Genomic DNA, 17,214 nt, shown 5'->3' with positions numbered 1-17,214 from the left:
CTCTAACAATTTTATTTCGGTGGGTATAGTGCGGGTTTAGAGTCCACGTCACAAAAGTAGTCTCGTGGTCACAGCCATTTGTTTAAATAGGTTTTAAAAAAACAAAACATATGTACTAAAATATAAACTATATTCTTACAAATACATACTGCCTTAATGTAGTCAAGTCATTATTAAGACTTTCAAAGCTCCCGCACTTTGCATGTAAAACTATCAAAATGATTGTACTTAACACGTTCAATGCCACACGACCCACAGGTGGGCCAAGAGAGAATACTCATTCATCTAACTCTCTTCTAACAGTTTTACGTAAATCGTGTTTAAATCGAAACCCTCTATTGGTTCACGGGTGACCCCCGCTGAATGTGACAGTACAGTTTGGGTCACCCGTGTCCCCCATTGCTGGAATGATACAACCAACGATTTTGTGTGACGTTGAACTTGTTAAGTAATCATGTACCCACTTTGGAACCTTGTCGCACTATCGTATTTGACATTTAAGGAGACTTACCTACGGTTTCGTTTATTAAATAAGTTAATGTGACATGGTTTCAAAGTGTATACATATAAGTGCTCGTTACCGTACCACCTTCCTTGACTCCGTTCTCAGTTGAAGCAACCTCAAGGCATTTCGAACTCAGCTTAAAATCGGCATTCTCATAGTACGTCGCTTCAACTTCAACTCGAGAATCTCCAGTAGGGCATGACGTCATTATTTTCGCATTATTATGTTGGCAGTAAATGCTGGACTCCAGTGAGTAAAGTCCTCAAGTCGACGACGTAAATGTCTGTAGCGGACCCAACTACTTGGCCACCTAGTTCCGCTCACATGCAACAGATGGCGCCACATTCAATAATGCAGTCTTCAAGCAGTCGTGAAACGCGATATCAAAGTTTACACACAACTTCCAATACAACACTGTTGGATCGTCGATCCCTAGTCACACTACTAACTTGTGGCTACTACGCTCAGTTCGGTACTCCGAAAACATCCTTTGGCGGCAGCACACTGTCACAATGTCAACTTAAAAAATACAGCTGAGGCGGATCGTAGAATACAGGTATTAGCTTCCCTTCATCCAGAACATCTAGATTTCACCATAAAGTCAATAATACACGGCGCTATCCTTTCAGGGAAGCTAACGTGGACGTCGTGGTTACCTTCAACTCTACGCACTCTGTAGTTTCTAATCGGGTCCTCTTCAAAGACGAAAGGCGCCATTTTATAAGCGCCATTTTGGATTGAATCTTCAGCCAGGATTGATAGTGTAGGGGTCGTGATTGACGTGTAGAGTTGCTTCAAGTATTGAGGAGGGAGGGGTGGTATAGTTATCAGTTTTGCTCGCTGGTCGAAGGTAAACCTGAAAAAAGTATATACCTGTATAAGAACAAAGATCAGAAAAATAAATCAAAAGCCCTTTACGAAAGAGTTTGTTTGATTTTTTTGTTTATGGTCCCAATGATAATCCGACAATCCGAGTAGATCTTCGAACATCGGAAATCATTGTTAGCGTGAACGCAAAAATATTCCCAGAATCTTTTATCTTTTTTTTAACATGGTTAGTGACACCGTAACAAAAACTTTGAAGGATGATTCAGATCATGATTCTGAGTTGATTACGTGGAATTTTCCTTCGCAAAAGAAAATGGAAAATAATTAAAACAAAACTAAAAAAATCATGAATTTTGCGACGAAAAATTCCACATGACATTAACTTAGAATCATCCCCTCAGTATTCGTTACGATGTCACTAACACCCTGTATCAGGGCGTCGTCTGAGAGGAAGAATATTTGAAAGAATTAATCGACCCTAGTGGGTCGATAGCGCTGAATAAGGGACATCGTCGGTCCTGGAAGTGTTTGGTGTCGCGAGCTGACTGCCACCGCCCTAGGGGCGCCACTGGATTGTATTGTAGGTAGTACCAACTCACCTGACCAATCCTTTACCAGCTGGCTCGAGTATTCTCTCCAGAGCAGTCTTTGTAGCTTCGTCTGTTAAACCTCTGTTTTTCTTCATCATCTCGAATGCCTGAAAATAAACATACCTCTCGTAAGACCCGGTTGTTCAGACAATGACATAGGATAAAGGATATAATGCTTCGGAAGGCACATTGGTTCCGGGCTACCCAAATGCCTTCACCAACTCACAGTGGAGCAGCGTGGTGGAGTATACCACATACCCCCTCCGGTTGTTTGAGGGGATGCCTGTGCCAATCAAGCGTCATATAAAGGGGGTTATATAGTGACAATGGCCCCGATTCCTGCAGACACCGCCTAATTTTATTTTAATTTATATCCGTCAGTTTCATATCCGTCGAAAAGGAAAGGGACGGATGATTCACAGCTCTTAATTTTAGGAAGAAAGAGTAAATGAATGAATAACCCGAGCGAATCAAAAAGGTACGTCACTGGTATGCAATCCGTTTGACATGCTGTCTACTAACTGTGTCGGGTTATTGACTGATGTAAAATTTTTAGACGGTTGTTTTAGATTTGTGCTTAAAATTGACGTGTGTTCCATAAATTTTATGCTTGTCGATTACCCGTCCCTTTCCTTTTCGGCGGATAAGAAAATGACAGATATAACTTAAAAGAAAATTAGATGGCGTCTGCAGGAATTAGCACCACTATTTATTATTTTTATTTATTCAGGTTAACAACGGCTCATTTACAATACTTTACAATATTATGTTATAAGCTAGTGAAGCTAATTACAGTTAACCATGTAGTAATTAAAGTAGTAGGGGCAAACGAGTGCAAGTGTATCAGTGGTACGCGCGTGTCTGTGTGTAATAAAATTAGATGGTATTTACAGGAATTAGCACCATTGTCCACTTGATATCAACTCAGAATCATGGTTTGAATTATGGTATAAAAACACCAGGTACCCTCAAAACTTACAGCTAGCATTTTCAAGGTTAACCCAGCTGACGTCATCCGACGCTGCGTTGCCATTTCGTAAAAAATAAATTACCCACGTCCAATGTTTTGCAAGTTTTGCAAGGATATTTTGTACTTTTTAATAAAATATTTAAGTGTATCTATCGTTTTAATGATTTTTGTAAACGGGTGAATATCAAAATGTCAAGTTTGGTGGCGAACTTTGGTACGAGGAACAAGTTACCTCGTAGCTAGAACTTTCCTTTTTCATGTCGGAACCCAATTTTTCACGACAAAATTATATGAAAGTGCGCCCATACGTAACAAATATTAGTAATTAAATACATTAGTCAGTAATTCACTTAATTATCAATAATAAAATTCGCGTCCTTGGAATGTTGGAGATACCAATTTAATGGTAACACTTACGTCATCAATGGGCTAGCAATGGCGGCTTGTCATAGGATTGAGCATACCTGGTCTTCTTATACCATGGTCTGAATCATCCCCCTCAGTATTTGTTATAATGTCACTAACACCCTGTATGGGCTGTTTATGAAAGTGGTCTCACCTTCTCGTAGGTATATTTAGGAGCCTTCTCTTTGGGGGACATCAGTTTCTGGTACTTCTGGAAGTAGCTGACGAAGTACTCCTGGTACCAGGACGACAGCTGGTGCTGGCTGACCGTCTTGTACGCTGGAGTGGGGTCCAGGTCGATGATGTGGGACATCCGGCCGGGGAAGGTCATGTTGAAGAGTTTACCTGCAAGAAGAATTGTATCAACTTCTCAAAGCTTCGTCTGAGAAGATTATAATCTTCTCTTATTCTATCGTGTAGGTTGTGAGGTGGAGTACCAACCTCATCAACCCTGACAGGGTTACTGTTGAGCCGCCAAAGGCCCCTGATATGGCTCATGTAACGACTACTTACTTACATCAGTAAGTAGTAACCGGGACCAACGGCTTAACGTGCCTTCCGCACGGATCATCTTGCTTCCGGACAATCAGGTGATCAGCCTGTAATGTCTTAACCAAACTAGGGACTTCAAAGTAATTTTAGTGATATGTCCCCACCGGGAATCGAACCCAGGACCTCCGGATCGTGAGTCCAACGCTCAACCACTGGATCACGGAGGTCGGTCGTGTACGTTATAATTGAAAGGGAAAATCAAAATTTATATTTGAAAGAATTAAACGACCCTAGCGGGTCGATATCTACGTATATGAGAGAAATCATAGACCACTCCGGCGGGGTTGGTGTCGGGGTTTTGAAGCCTTAGATGTCGACGTGATGCAGGATCGTACCTAATAATGTTCCTAAGGAATGTGCGATGTATGTGAACTGAGTCCACCTGAAGTGGTCGGCGACCAGCTTGATGGAGAACACAAGGTCATACGCGCCCATCATCAGACCGGGGGGCATGTGGTCCGACTTGCCATTGCCTGGTAGCTCCATTGCTGTGAAATAAAGAACATAAGTTGTTATGTTATGGAGTGAATAACAGCTTCCGTATTCTAGACATGTCACAACCACTTTGTGATCCCTAGTTGGGACATTACAGGTTGATCACCTGATTGTTCGAAAGTAAGATTGATCCGTGCTTCAGAAGGCACGTTGAACTGTTAGTCCCAGTTACTACTTACTGATGTAAGTTAGTAGTCATTACATGAGTCATATCAGGGGCCTTTGGCGGCTCAATAGTAACCCTGACGCCAGGGTCGATGGGGTTGGTAATCCACCTCACAACCCACACGATAGAAGAAGTGATACTGTGGTAGAATAAGTCAAAAGACTGGCTTGTGGAGAAATGCTTTTACAGCGTCAATTCTATTTCTCTTTTGTTTTGTATTTTGTTTTTTCCTGTTTGTGCAATAAAGTATTTGTTATGTTATGTTTGTTTAGATTTTGATTTTTTAATTTTGATATTTTATTTTTAATATTTTATGAATATAGGTAGCTTAAGGTATTTTATTAATTGTTATTTATTATATAAGCAGAAGTTAACGTATCTAATGTAACTTGTACCGTCCGTTCTTTCATTGTGTAGGTATGCTTGAAAAAGTAGAATTTGGTGATACCAACGATTTTTGTGCACTGTAATCTGCAATGTACCTAACCTGAATTCATGCAATAAACGTTTATTATTATTAGAAGAAGAAGAATCACTATTTTTTAGGGAAAAATAGGGCAGCAGTTTCCCTCTTGTCTTCCGCCCCGCAGTATTCTTTCTACACTTATCCCATGCACTTACCTATGTAGTAGTATTTCCTAGGTAACATCCGGACTAGAGGTCTGAAGCAGGCGGCCGAGTCCACTTGTCCGTGGCACAGCAACACCGGGGAGTCGGTGCAGTCACCCCACGCTATTACTGTTGACAAAAGGTAAGAACATGAGCAATCTTTCATCATCATCATCACCAGCCCATTAAGCTGGGGCACGGGCCTTCCCTATGGATGGATAGGGAGATCGGGCCTTAAACCACCACACGGGCCCAGTGCGGATTGATAGTTATTAACGACTGCTAATGCAGCCGGGACCAACGGCTTAATGTGCCCTCCGAAGCACGGAGGAGCTCGGTGGCACAGCGGTTAACGCGCTCGGTCTAGATTGTTGAAGTTAAGCAACTTTCGCAAAGGCCGGACATAGGATGGGTGACCAAAAAAAAAGATTTCATCTCGAATTTTCTCTTAATGGTATTTAAATATAATGTAATAATTCACTTACAAGCTATTCTTCCCCATGGTGCCTCGATGTACCACTGTTTTTCCAACAAAGGTATCATTTTTCAATAATTTATTAAGAGATTCAACTTTACAATAATAATAAAATACGCTACTTTATAAAACTATTTAATAGTTTTACAAATATCACAATAACTTTCACTATTTATTATTTTCACTTTATTAATTGGATTAATAAAACAGTTTTCCATCAAAATCACTGGTTTTAAATTCAATTTTGTTAGTTTGATCAGCGTTTTATTTTGTTTAATAATTATTTTATTATATTTTATTAAATATTTATTTAATAATGACGCTTGTCCAGTTCACCGCAGCGACTGAACTTCGTATTCAATATTTCTTATTTATTATTCGTACCAAACATGATATGATAACAAAATTATGCTAATATATTATGTACCCGGAATCTTTTATCTTTTAAGATAAGTAATAATTGCTGCTCATTATTAGTCTGGGGCATAGTCCAATGTTGTGTTGTGACTTGTGTAAGTATTATCGAATAAGGACAGACATCTCTCCATCATCATCTCCTAAGCTTTCTCCAGTTTTCACAGTGTCCGATTTTCTTCCAAGATCCAACCCGCGAAGGGAAAACGAGCCTATTACTTACAAGAGGTAATATAAGTACCTCCGAAATGAATTTCTCGGGAACGTGGGTTTCCTCACAATGTTTTCCTTCACTGCTGACCAAGTAATAATTTATGATCCAAATAATGAATTCGAAATGAGATTTTTCTTTTTTTTCTTCAGAAAGACTAAAGTGAGCCCCAGCGGAGGGCTGAGGAAAACCTAGGTCGACTCCGACACAAATAGGTTAGTTTCCAACTAGGATACTAATTAAAAAAGTTAATACTTTTTACTTAACGGTCAAAACACGAAATTACTATGGAATTTGCATGAAAAAGTACACTGTGACGTCATAGAAAAACGTGATAAATTGTCGGACTTATTATTAACTTTCTCTTGATTAAAATTCATCATCATCATCACCAGCCCATTAACGTCCCCACTGCAGGGGCACGGGCCTTCCCTATGGATGGATAGGGAGATCGGGCCTAAAATTAATTTACTTAATAAGTTAAATAGAAAAAATAAAATGTTTTTCGTTAGTTTTAGATCTGCCTTTATTTAGTAATCAGAATTTCATACATACATAAACTCACGCCTATTTCCCACCGGGGTAAGCAGAGACTATAGAATTCTATTTGCTTCGATCCTGACACACTTCTCTTGCTTCCTCCACATTCATCAATCGCTTTATACACGCACGCCGGTTCAGAATTTCATAATTTATCTTGAACCTAGTGCTCGACCCAATTACTGCGGGACGGGGCTTTCTATACATAGGTATATGTATGGGTAATATAATTATATGTTTTCCATACGTACCGGATCTAAGTAGTAACCTAATAATACTATTTATTAACGTAAGTACATTATTATTATTATCATATCTTATTAAGATAATATCGTATCCGCCATCTATAATCACACCTGTGAGCCAAATATAATTGAATTGTTTGACAACATAGAGATCCGTTAACAATAAGGCATTGTACACACATTATATTGGCTAATGATAACTATACAATTATTCACTCGCTAATTGAGGAGCCACGCTCTTGTCGGTGTAGCATTCTTCATGCTACTTTTTTAGGGAAAAATAGGGCAGAGCTCGGTGGAGCAGCGGTAAACGCGCTCGGCGCCGATCATAGGATGGGTGACCACAAAAAAAAAGTTTTCATCTCGAGCTCCTCCGTGCTTCGGAAGGCACGTTAAGCCGTTGGTCCCGGCTGCATTAGCAGTCGTTAATAACCACCAATCCGCACTGGGCCCGCGTGGTGGTTTAAGGCCCGATCTTCCTATCCGTCCATAGGGAAGGCCCGTGCCCCAGCAGTGGGGACGTTAATGGGCTGGTGATGATGACCCAAGTAACAACCGATTGTCTTAAAAAAGAATTGTAGATATTTTGAAGGTAAGTAGACTAAATCAAGCCCTTGTCTTGGATAAGTCTTATAGGTCTCCAAGATATCCCTCAAGATGTCTTGAAGATACAGTTTAAAAAAGTGGGCACATACTTTAACTCGTAAGACAGACTTAAGACAACGCTAAGTCAGACTTAAACCCGTTGGTCCCGGTTACTACATAGATACTGATTTAAATAAGTAGTCGTCACATGAATCATGTCATGCCTTTGGCGGCTGAATAATAACCCTAACCCTGACACCAGGGTTGATGAGGTTGGTAATTCACCTCACAACCCACACGATAGAAGACAGTGGGTACAGTTCTTAATTTAATATTATTATTATCATACTTTGTTTTATTTCTAACTTATCTGTCAGATTAAACTTATCGATTCGTAAAAAAAATATTATAAAATTATTATTTTATATCTAAATGGCGCACGAGCTTGTCTCTGGGTGGCAATTAAAATTCTTATTGGCACCCGTCGCATGGAAGTTGCGACGCGATATAAGTAAAACGTAGGCGATTAAGACTACGATTTTATTGACGTAGATAGATAGATAACTTTCTACGCTGCGGTCCAGCCAACTAGCTACTGCTTTCGTTACCATGTCACTAACACCATCATCTACCTAGCATTATCCCGTTTTCCACAGGGTCCGCTTACCTAACCTGAAGATTTGACAGGGCCGGTTTTTACAGAAGCGACTGCCTGTCTGACCTTCCAACCCGCGAAGGGAAAACCAGTCCAATACAGGTTAGGTCTATAGCTATGTAAAATAACCAATTTAAAACGTTTTAAACCGTTGAAAACTCGCCTACAACAATAAAAGAACTGTGTTTTAAACTTCATTATCCTTCTTCACCACATAATTAGCTTATATTTTATTTTATTTTTTTCTATTTTATTTTTCTTGTATAAAATGTTCTTTCTCGTTTAAAGTACCTATTAGCTCGCTGTATAAGCATATTATCTATTCCGTAATGTCCGAAGGTTGGGGCCTGGTGATCTGTAACACAGGCTCACGCCTATCACAGACACCAGTCTCTCGCCTGCTTTATTAATTTTGTACCCGTATTCATTGGATATTGTACTCAAGTTCTAAGCTAGTGAGAGAAATAATCATTTTTTTTTTATTATGTGCAATTTTTGGTCACTTGACGTCATGTTTCGTATGTTATAGAATACGTAGTTTATAGAATATCAATAAAAAGTACCTACCTATAGAACTAAACACGCTAAGTATAATATTACTTACTTACTTATCAATAACAGTACTTATACTTATTACATACACACATAAACTCACCCCCGTAATCCCTAATGGGGTGGGCAGAGCCACAAGTAATCAAAGACAACTTGCAGCCACTGTTGATGCGATGTCGTAAGCTGGATATGATGAACCTTATGGTGATAAGGGATCAGCCTATCGCCCATAACATTAGTCTATCATGTTAGAGGACACAATCCCTCTGTCGGTTTTTACGACATGCCCGGGAAGACAAGCAGCTGAACGTGTTCTATGTTTTTTATTTGTTTCCAGAACAGCATAGAAGCACTTATACTTATTACACATTCAAAAAATATTTACAAAGTTAGAGTATAGGTACTCCGTTATATCTCTACCACGGTAAAATCAAGAAAATGTAGTTACTTATAATTAAGAAAAACATAGTCATCAACATCAGCCGTTTTAAACCGAAATAAATGGTTGATTTTGGTTTTAAACGGTTTTTTTCGTTATAAAAGGATTGGTTTAAATGGTTTTAAACCGGCCTTACATCTGTAGTTAGGTCACATACTTCCGAAAACGCGTTTCTCAGGAATGTGGGTACGATCTCACTAAGATCTTGTACATTAATATACCCAACTACCCACCAGCTATGATTTTAAAAGTCCTAATCTAATCTAGCCTACAAGATCCCACTGTTGGGCAAAGGCCTCCCCTTCCTCTTTCAATTTTTCGCGGTCCTGTGCGTATTCCGGCCAGTCCCTCCGGCATGCGTCCAACTCGTCACGCCATCTCTTTCGAGGTCTGCCACGACGCCTGTACCCATCATGAGGCACCTAATGCGTGACGATCCGTGCCCACCGCTCAGAGTGCATGCGACAAAAACGAAAAGTCCTACGTAATAAAATTAAAACAACTTTAAATTATTTACTATTTTATTTGTAACATCATTCACCATTAAATAACATGACTATAAAATAAAATACTTAAGTTGATACGTACATCGCCAAAAAAAGAAAGAATTCTGTTTATTTTATTTTGACAGTTCCGTTCACCGTTTTGAGCTGTTATAGTCTGTTTGGACGAACGTTAAGATTAGACTAGATAGACAGATAAGCGTAGGATGTGCAGTCTCAAGAGATATCTCCCATTCATACAATGACTGGTAGAGATAAGTCCTCTGTCACACCTCTTAAGTTGTCTGTACAGATTTGCCTTCATTTAACTTTCTAATTTCATGGATAACAGACATAAAATGCATTTTTTATCTTTGTTTTTGGGTATAAATGATGACCCTTTTTATTACACCCAAGCACAATTACATCTTCCACCATTATTACTCTGATCCAAATAAAGAGAAGCAACCAAAGTCACACCTCTTGAGTGGTTTTACCGGCCTCTGTGGTCCAGTGATTGAGCGTTGGGCTTACGATCCAGAGGCCCATACATATCACAAAAATCACTTTGTTACTGTTCTTACTTTCGGAAAATCAGGTGATCAGCCTGAAATGTCCTAACCAAACTAGGGGTCTAGTAAGACGATCCGTGCTTCGGCCTGCATTGTATGATATGAGCGCCATGTGTTGTTTAAAGTGCGGAACTAGCTTGGTCAACTCGTTTGGTCCTTAAGCCTACATTGTATGATATGAGCGCCATCTGTTGCTTATTGGCGGTATTAGTTGGTCAACTTATTGGGTCCGCAGAGTTCAGGCCTGCATTGTATGATGTTATACTCTTGTTTTTGTGTGTGGCGTCCTTTTATAAGAAACAATTTCTATTATATTTTATATGAGCGCCATCTGTTGTATATGGGCGGAACTAGCTGGTCTACTAGTTACGTCCACCACACTATATTATTATGTTATGCGGTGAATAATGAGCGCCATCTGTTGTATATGGGCGGAACTAGCTGGTCTACTAGTTACGTCCACCACACTATATTATTATGTTATGCGGTGAATAATGAGCGCCATCTGTTGTATATGGGCGGAACTAGCTGGTCTACTAGTTAGGTCCGCCACACTGTGTTATGTTATGCGTTGAACAATGAGCGCCATCTGTTGTAAATTGGTGGATTTAGTTGGTCAACTCGTTAGGTCCGCCGCAAAGTTTATTTTTTATAATTTAGCTTTCCTGTCCAACCCGTCGATGCCATGCAACAGGAATTGACTTACAAAGGGAGCCATACGCTCCGGATTGGTTATATGTACATCGTGGCCTCCGTCCACTTTTCTGACCCTATAGTTTCCGTAATCTTCTAGAAGGAAACTCGTGTTGGTGAAGTAGCCATTTTTCACTGATTTCTCTGCTATGATGCCTAGTGTGGGGGTCGGGAGGGAGGTAAAGAGGGCTTTCACTTGCTCGGCTGAGAAGGGGGGGCGGAGAAGATGCTTCGTGCGTTGGTCGATTGTGAATCTGTGAGAAAAAATAAATTTAATTATTACTCGTTTTCCAAGCGTTATCCCGTTTTCGTAGGGTGCGCTTATTTTTTTTTTATTTATTTATTTTTTTATTTCTCTCTCTACAAAGGATCAGTTAATACTATATATAATAATAATAACTAATGGGTACAAAATGTTTTGAAAGAATACCTTTGAGAGAGCTCGGGCTCGAAACCCGTATTACAGTTCACCAGGCTCCCCCCCTCTGAACTATGTAAAGTGCTATACTAATTAATTAAGTGCATTATAGCACGTAGTATGTTACACATGTTACGTAACAACTCAAAAGAGAAATAATACATTAAAAAAAAAAAAGGATAAGAACTAAAAACAGAATAGCAAAAAAAAAATTAATAATAATAATTAAAATTAACTAACCAGTACGGTATGCTCGTGTGTGTGTGTGTGTGTGTGTGTGTGTGTGTGTGTGCGTGCGTGCGTGCGTGCGTGCGTGCGTGCGTGCGTGTGTGTGTGTGTGTGTGTATGAGCACTTGACTGATTGAATACTTTTATCTGTCTCAGTCTAGCCCTACGACTTGAGTCTTGGGATCAAGTTATAATTACTGATAATAATTATGAACTTACTAGAACAGAGATGTGTATGCATGAGTGGTGTGTGCGTGTGTGCGTGTGTGTGTGACTTACCTACATAAACCTAAACTGCAGATAAACAAAAGAAAAAAAAGCGCACGCCCACCAACACAGGGGACTGAGTGCCAGGCGACAGACGACCCCAAGTCTATCAAATTCAAATATATCTTTATTCAGTAGGTAACATAGTTACACTTTGAATCGTCAATTTTTACATAACGAACGTCTCATCCGCCTAAAACTACTGCAGCTTCTCACAACCTGTATGGCCGGGGAAAAGAAGCTGCAAGAAAAACCTCGGCACAGGGCCCTAGACTATCTTTTAAAAAAAGAAACATAAAATATTTTTATATAATTGATTTAGCTGCCTTATATTATCAGTTATCACCCAGCATCCCCACTTACGGCGGGAGGGAGATGTCCCTCCACAGTATTTCACAGGGTCCGTTTACCTAACCTGAAGATTTGACAGGTCCGTAAAACAACCCTTTAATTTTTTTACAAAAAAAAATTAGGTACCTGATGAGCCCGTGTCCCGCGGGCTCGCTCCACCGCTCGACGGTGGCTCGTGCCGCCTCCGGGGGCAGCTGGCGGACCCTCATTACGCGCTCCACGGCCTGAAACCAAGAATTATGTTTATCATTTTGTAGGATACTTATACATATACAATATGTACTATCAAAGTTGTAATAGCAATTAGGAAAAGCAGGGCTTCCTGACACAGGTCTTTACATGAGGCTTACTAGGAAGTCCCAATAACGGTGTTATGTACTATTTAAAGCAAATAAACTATTTTGATTTTGTTTTTTTTATTTTGAAACATAGATAAGTAAAGAAAAAATAATAATAAAAAAAATAAAATGAGAAATGGAATTGAAAGAGGTAAGATATTGTGCATGGGTGTAATAAAAAGAGTATAATTTATACTCAAAAACAAAGATAAAAGATGCATTATCTGTTATCCATGAAATTAGAAAGTTCAACGAAGAAAAATCTGTACAGCGCTATCTATACAGTCTAAATCGATAAACAGTTTAAATCGATCGATTCAAAAAGCAATTACCTGTTCCATTGTATATTTTGGTGCGTTCTCTTTCGATGAGTTGTAAAAGTCGTATCTGTCGAAGTACTGCGTGTACAATATGTTATACCTGGAAGAAATTAAAAAAAAACACATAAATTTAAGCCTCATATTCACTTGGCAACAAATGAGGCGCAACATCTGATGCTCGATATGTTCGACAACGTCGCACAACAAATTATGCGCAACAGCTGATGCTCGATATGTTCGACAACGTCGCACAACAAATTATGCGCAACAGCTGATGCTCGATTTGTTCGACAACGTCGCACAACAAATTATGCGCAACAGCTGATGCTCGATATGTTCGACAACGTTGCACAACAGCGCTCTTTCAGTGGTTTATAGTTTCATTATCCATGGCAAAAGTATAGAATTGAAAAAAAATACAAAAAAAACATGAATTTTGCGACGGAAAATACCACTTGATATGAACATCATGAGCTGAATCATCTCCCTCAGGTTTCAGTACGACGTCGCTAACACCCTGTATGTATGGAGCTAGAATCTTACCAGTCAGCAAAGTTCTCCGGCGTAACCATGACGAAAGAAGGAGTCACTTGGTCTAGTTCTATGACCCGAGACATGCGGCCAGGGTTCGATACATTGTATAGTCTACCTGCAAATTTAAAAAATATATATGATAAAATATCATAATTAAAACACATAATAACGGGTTCTTACCGCGTTTAAATCAGGGTTATGAGACTCCCGATATTAAACGCGGTAAGAACCCGTTATTATGTGTTTTAATTATGATAATAACCACGTAAACCTAAAACAATGATAAATATAGTCGATTGATGAGGTTGGTAATCCAACTGAAAAGCAACCCACACGATAGAAGAAAAATATAGTCAGCATCTAATCGGCAAACGGCCGACGGTAGTCTCTAAGGACGAATTTAAAAAGTTCTTTCTAGTAGTTCTACAATGGACTTTCGACACTTTATCTATCTATCTATCTACTTGACCATTCGTAACAATAATTAATAAAGCCGCGTTTCTACTTGGCAACATTTGGTGCGCGACAACATGTTGTCCAATATGTTGCAAGTTAGCGCGGAACTTTTGTTAACAACGTTGACTGTCTACGCATCTACTACACGTCTGTCAACAACATGTCGCCAGAGGAACTGGTGTTGTTGCGCGTCACGTCTCCACTCGACAACAATGGGCTAGTTTCCAACTAGACAAATCAGTTACTTTTTACTAAACGTCAAAACACGAAATTACTATGAAAAAGCACACTAGGACGTCATAGAAAAATGTGATAAAATGCCGGACTTATTATTACGTTTTTCTTGATTAAAATTTATAAATAAGTAAAATAGATAAAAGATAATGTTTTTCGTGAGTTTTAGATCTGTCTTTATTAGTAAACAGAATTCAGAATTAGTAAACAAAATTAGTTAGTTCTTTATTTAGTAAACAGAATTTCATAATTTATCGTGAACCTAGTACACGACCCAATTGTTGCTCAATTAACGATGCTCTTTAAACAAACAAGCCGCGCGACATGTTGCGCTTCAGCTGGCAACGTTGCGCGCTGTTGTGCAACGTTGTCTAACATGTTGAGCCTTATGTGTTGCGCGATAATTGTTGCCTAGTGCAAACGAGGCTTAAAAAAAGTTGTTCCAGGGTTGATCAGGTTTGTCATCCACCTCATAGAAGGTTAAAAATAAAAGAATAAAAGTTTATTATCTTTATCTTTACCTATAGTGGTAGCGACGGAATGTGCCAAGTATATGAACTGGTCCCATCGGAAGTGCCTGCGGACCACCTCGAGGCTGTAGACCAGGTCCATGAGGGAGACCGGCAGCCCCGGGGGGTACGGGTCTGACCGCCCGTTACCAGGTAACTCCATACCTGCAACCATTATGTTACATAAACAAAAAGTGCGCAAACTCACCCTATTATGTCTACACTCACTTATAACATAAACTCATGACTACGCGCCCAATGGCGCAGTCAGAGAGAGAGAAAGAAAGAGAGAGAGAGAGAGAGAGAGAAAGAGAGATTCAAATAAAACAAAAGTCAGAGGTACATCCATCGCAAGATGAACTAAGTACCCACACCTCACCGAGCTTTCTCTTAGACCAACGTGATAGGTGATGCCGTATCGCCGTCTACAATGGTCGAGCCAACCATGTTAGTGAAAACTGCATGTCATATATTGGACTTTGGAGGGTGGTTGTAAAAAAGGCAGTTACTGAGCTGTCTCGAAGCTATGCACATCTTCCTGACGTTTTCGGGTTCTTTTGTGAGTATATAACAGTGGCAATCCTGATAAACACACACACATACATTTATTTTCTACTTTTTAACGCGGCTTTCACTGCCTCCGTGGTCCAGTGGTTGAGCGTTGGGGTCACAATCCGGAGGTGCCGGGTTCGAATCCCTGTGGAGACATATCACAAAAATCATTTTGTGATCCCTAGTTTGTTTAGGACATTACAGGCTGATCACCTGATTATCCAAAAAATAAGATGATCTATGCTACGGAAGGCACGTTAAGCCATTAGTCCCGGTTACTACCTACTGATGTAAGTAAGTAGTTGTTACATCAGCCATGACAGGGGCCTTTGGCGGCTCAATAATAGCCCTGACACCAGGGTTGATGAGGTTGGTAATTCACCTCACAACCCACACTATAGAAGAAGAATGGGGCTTTGAACACCCTGAGTGATCATGCCAGCTTCATAGGTGCTTTCCACACACTATTAAAATTATAAGCAAAAAGCAACTCACCTACATAGTAGAAATTGGTGGGAAGTAGCCGTAGGAGGGGCCGGAAGCTAGCGAGGGAGTCCCTCTCCCCGTGACAGACCAGCACCGGGGGGTCCAGACAGCTGCCCCATGCCACTACTGCAAACAGAAACAAGAATGACAATCTTCTTCTCTCTTCTTCTAATGAGGAGAAAAAATGCCTATTTCTCCCATCAGGTGTCGCAATAATTCTCCATACATAATTTTAACATTTTAGTTTAAAAAAGTTAAAAATTAATTTTAGAAGTGTCAATCTAATAAAACTAAGTTTGACCCCTATACTGGCAGACAAACTTTTTTATTTTAGTTGACAGCCCTAATAATAGTGTTGTCCTCCTCTTACGACAAATGCAAGACAGAGATAACACTAGTTTCAGAACTGACAACCAAAATAAAAAATAAGGTTCTGCCTTTGCCTTTCCCCTAGAGGATAAACAAGTTTTAAAAATAAAAAATAGTAATTTGGTTTTTACAGGAATCACCACCTTTGAGTCTACCAGAATAAGCATCACTATCACCCATTAACAACCCTTTTCTAAGTAGAAAAAAGCTTATTAAATCTCTAAGTTATCAAACTCTTTTGGCGACATTATTTATTTATAAGTCGAGTCACAATGGCCAAAGTACAAGTTGTGTGAAAACAAGTTTTCGTTAACTTTTTTAAGGTTATTTATATTTAAGGTATATAAAATTTCTATATGACATTTAGAAAATGTACTTACTACATATCTTCCCCCAAGGAGCTTGAATAAACCATTCTTTTTCACTTTCCAACAGAGACATTTTTACAAACTTTTTCCTATAAAATAATTAACTTTAATTAACACAACGCCACGTTTAATGTTTAAAAAAATATACAACTAATAAATTTAAGTTTTTATTGTGAAGTCAATACAATTAAATAATGTATCTCCTTTCTAGATACCTATTTACAAAATTAATTATATTGTAAAGTTCGTCACTTGCACTTGCTGTTGACACTGACAGTTCAAAATCAAGGCAAATTCGGATACACGACTTACAACCTTTTTGGGGTTCCACGGCTAAAAACAAAATCCTTTTAAATGTTTGTCATTCTTACTTACATAACTTTATTGACATTTCTTTCCAGGTAAGCATGTTCTATTCTCGGCCACTTCGTCACTTACAATCAGGTGAAATTGTGGTCAAATGCTTACCTGTTTCGCATAAAAAAAAATATAAAAAATCCTCAGCCTTAAAAACTTATTGTTTTTTTTTATATAATGAATGTCTTTCTAATATTGACCCTTGTCAAATTTATCATCAGATAATTATCTCACAATTTGCCAAATAACTGATTATGTGTGCATTGCACCATAGTGAGGATAACAATTTAAAACATCTGAACACAATTTATTAACGCTTAAGGAACCATTATTTTCTTGGTACAAAGTACAAAGAATTACCAAGGACTTGCGAAGATAGAGGCTTTGCAAATGATAAGTTATCTTAAACAATAAATGATAATACCTAGTTGATGTCTTTACAAG

The 17,214-nt window shown here is 39.1% G+C and overlaps 2 protein-coding genes across 3 annotated transcripts; both read right to left on the bottom strand.

The window, feature by feature from the left end:
* Positions 1 to 111: 111 nt before the first annotated feature.
* On the bottom strand, positions 112 to 5,940 carry LOC126378960 (serine hydrolase-like protein 2). Its single transcript, XM_050027511.1, has 6 exons — positions 5,606 to 5,940; positions 5,133 to 5,249; positions 4,186 to 4,338; positions 3,453 to 3,643; positions 1,933 to 2,030; positions 112 to 1,361 (listed from the first exon to the last, which is right to left on the bottom strand). Exons 1-6 carry the CDS (start codon positions 5,661 to 5,663, stop codon positions 1,076 to 1,078), a joined length of 903 nt encoding a protein of 300 aa, XP_049883468.1. The 5' UTR covers positions 5,664 to 5,940; the 3' UTR covers positions 112 to 1,075.
* A 3,799-nt stretch (positions 5,941 to 9,739) lies between these two features.
* LOC126378956 (serine hydrolase-like protein 2) lies at positions 9,740 to 16,682 on the bottom strand. Of its 2 annotated transcripts, XM_050027507.1 has the most exons (8): positions 16,629 to 16,682; positions 16,426 to 16,502; positions 15,686 to 15,802; positions 14,651 to 14,803; positions 13,449 to 13,554; positions 12,918 to 13,005; positions 12,374 to 12,471; positions 9,740 to 11,237 (listed from the first exon to the last, which is right to left on the bottom strand). In XM_050027507.1, exons 2-8 carry the CDS (start codon positions 16,484 to 16,486, stop codon positions 10,940 to 10,942), a joined length of 921 nt encoding a protein of 306 aa, XP_049883464.1. In that variant the 5' UTR covers positions 16,487 to 16,502; positions 16,629 to 16,682; the 3' UTR covers positions 9,740 to 10,939. The 2 variants fall into 2 exon arrangements, with proteins under 2 accessions (XP_049883464.1, XP_049883465.1); XM_050027508.1 differs by lacking the exons at positions 16,426 to 16,502; positions 16,629 to 16,682 and having other exon boundaries at positions 15,690 to 15,802.
* Between the last annotated feature and the right edge of the window lie 532 nt (positions 16,683 to 17,214).

Source organism: Pectinophora gossypiella, chromosome 27, assembly GCF_024362695.1.
Source record: "Pectinophora gossypiella chromosome 27, ilPecGoss1.1, whole genome shotgun sequence".
In the NCBI taxonomy this organism is placed as follows: domain Eukaryota; kingdom Metazoa; phylum Arthropoda; class Insecta; order Lepidoptera; family Gelechiidae; genus Pectinophora; species Pectinophora gossypiella.
Note: the sequence above shows the minus strand (reverse complement) of the source record. Positions and strands in the feature narration are given on the sequence as shown.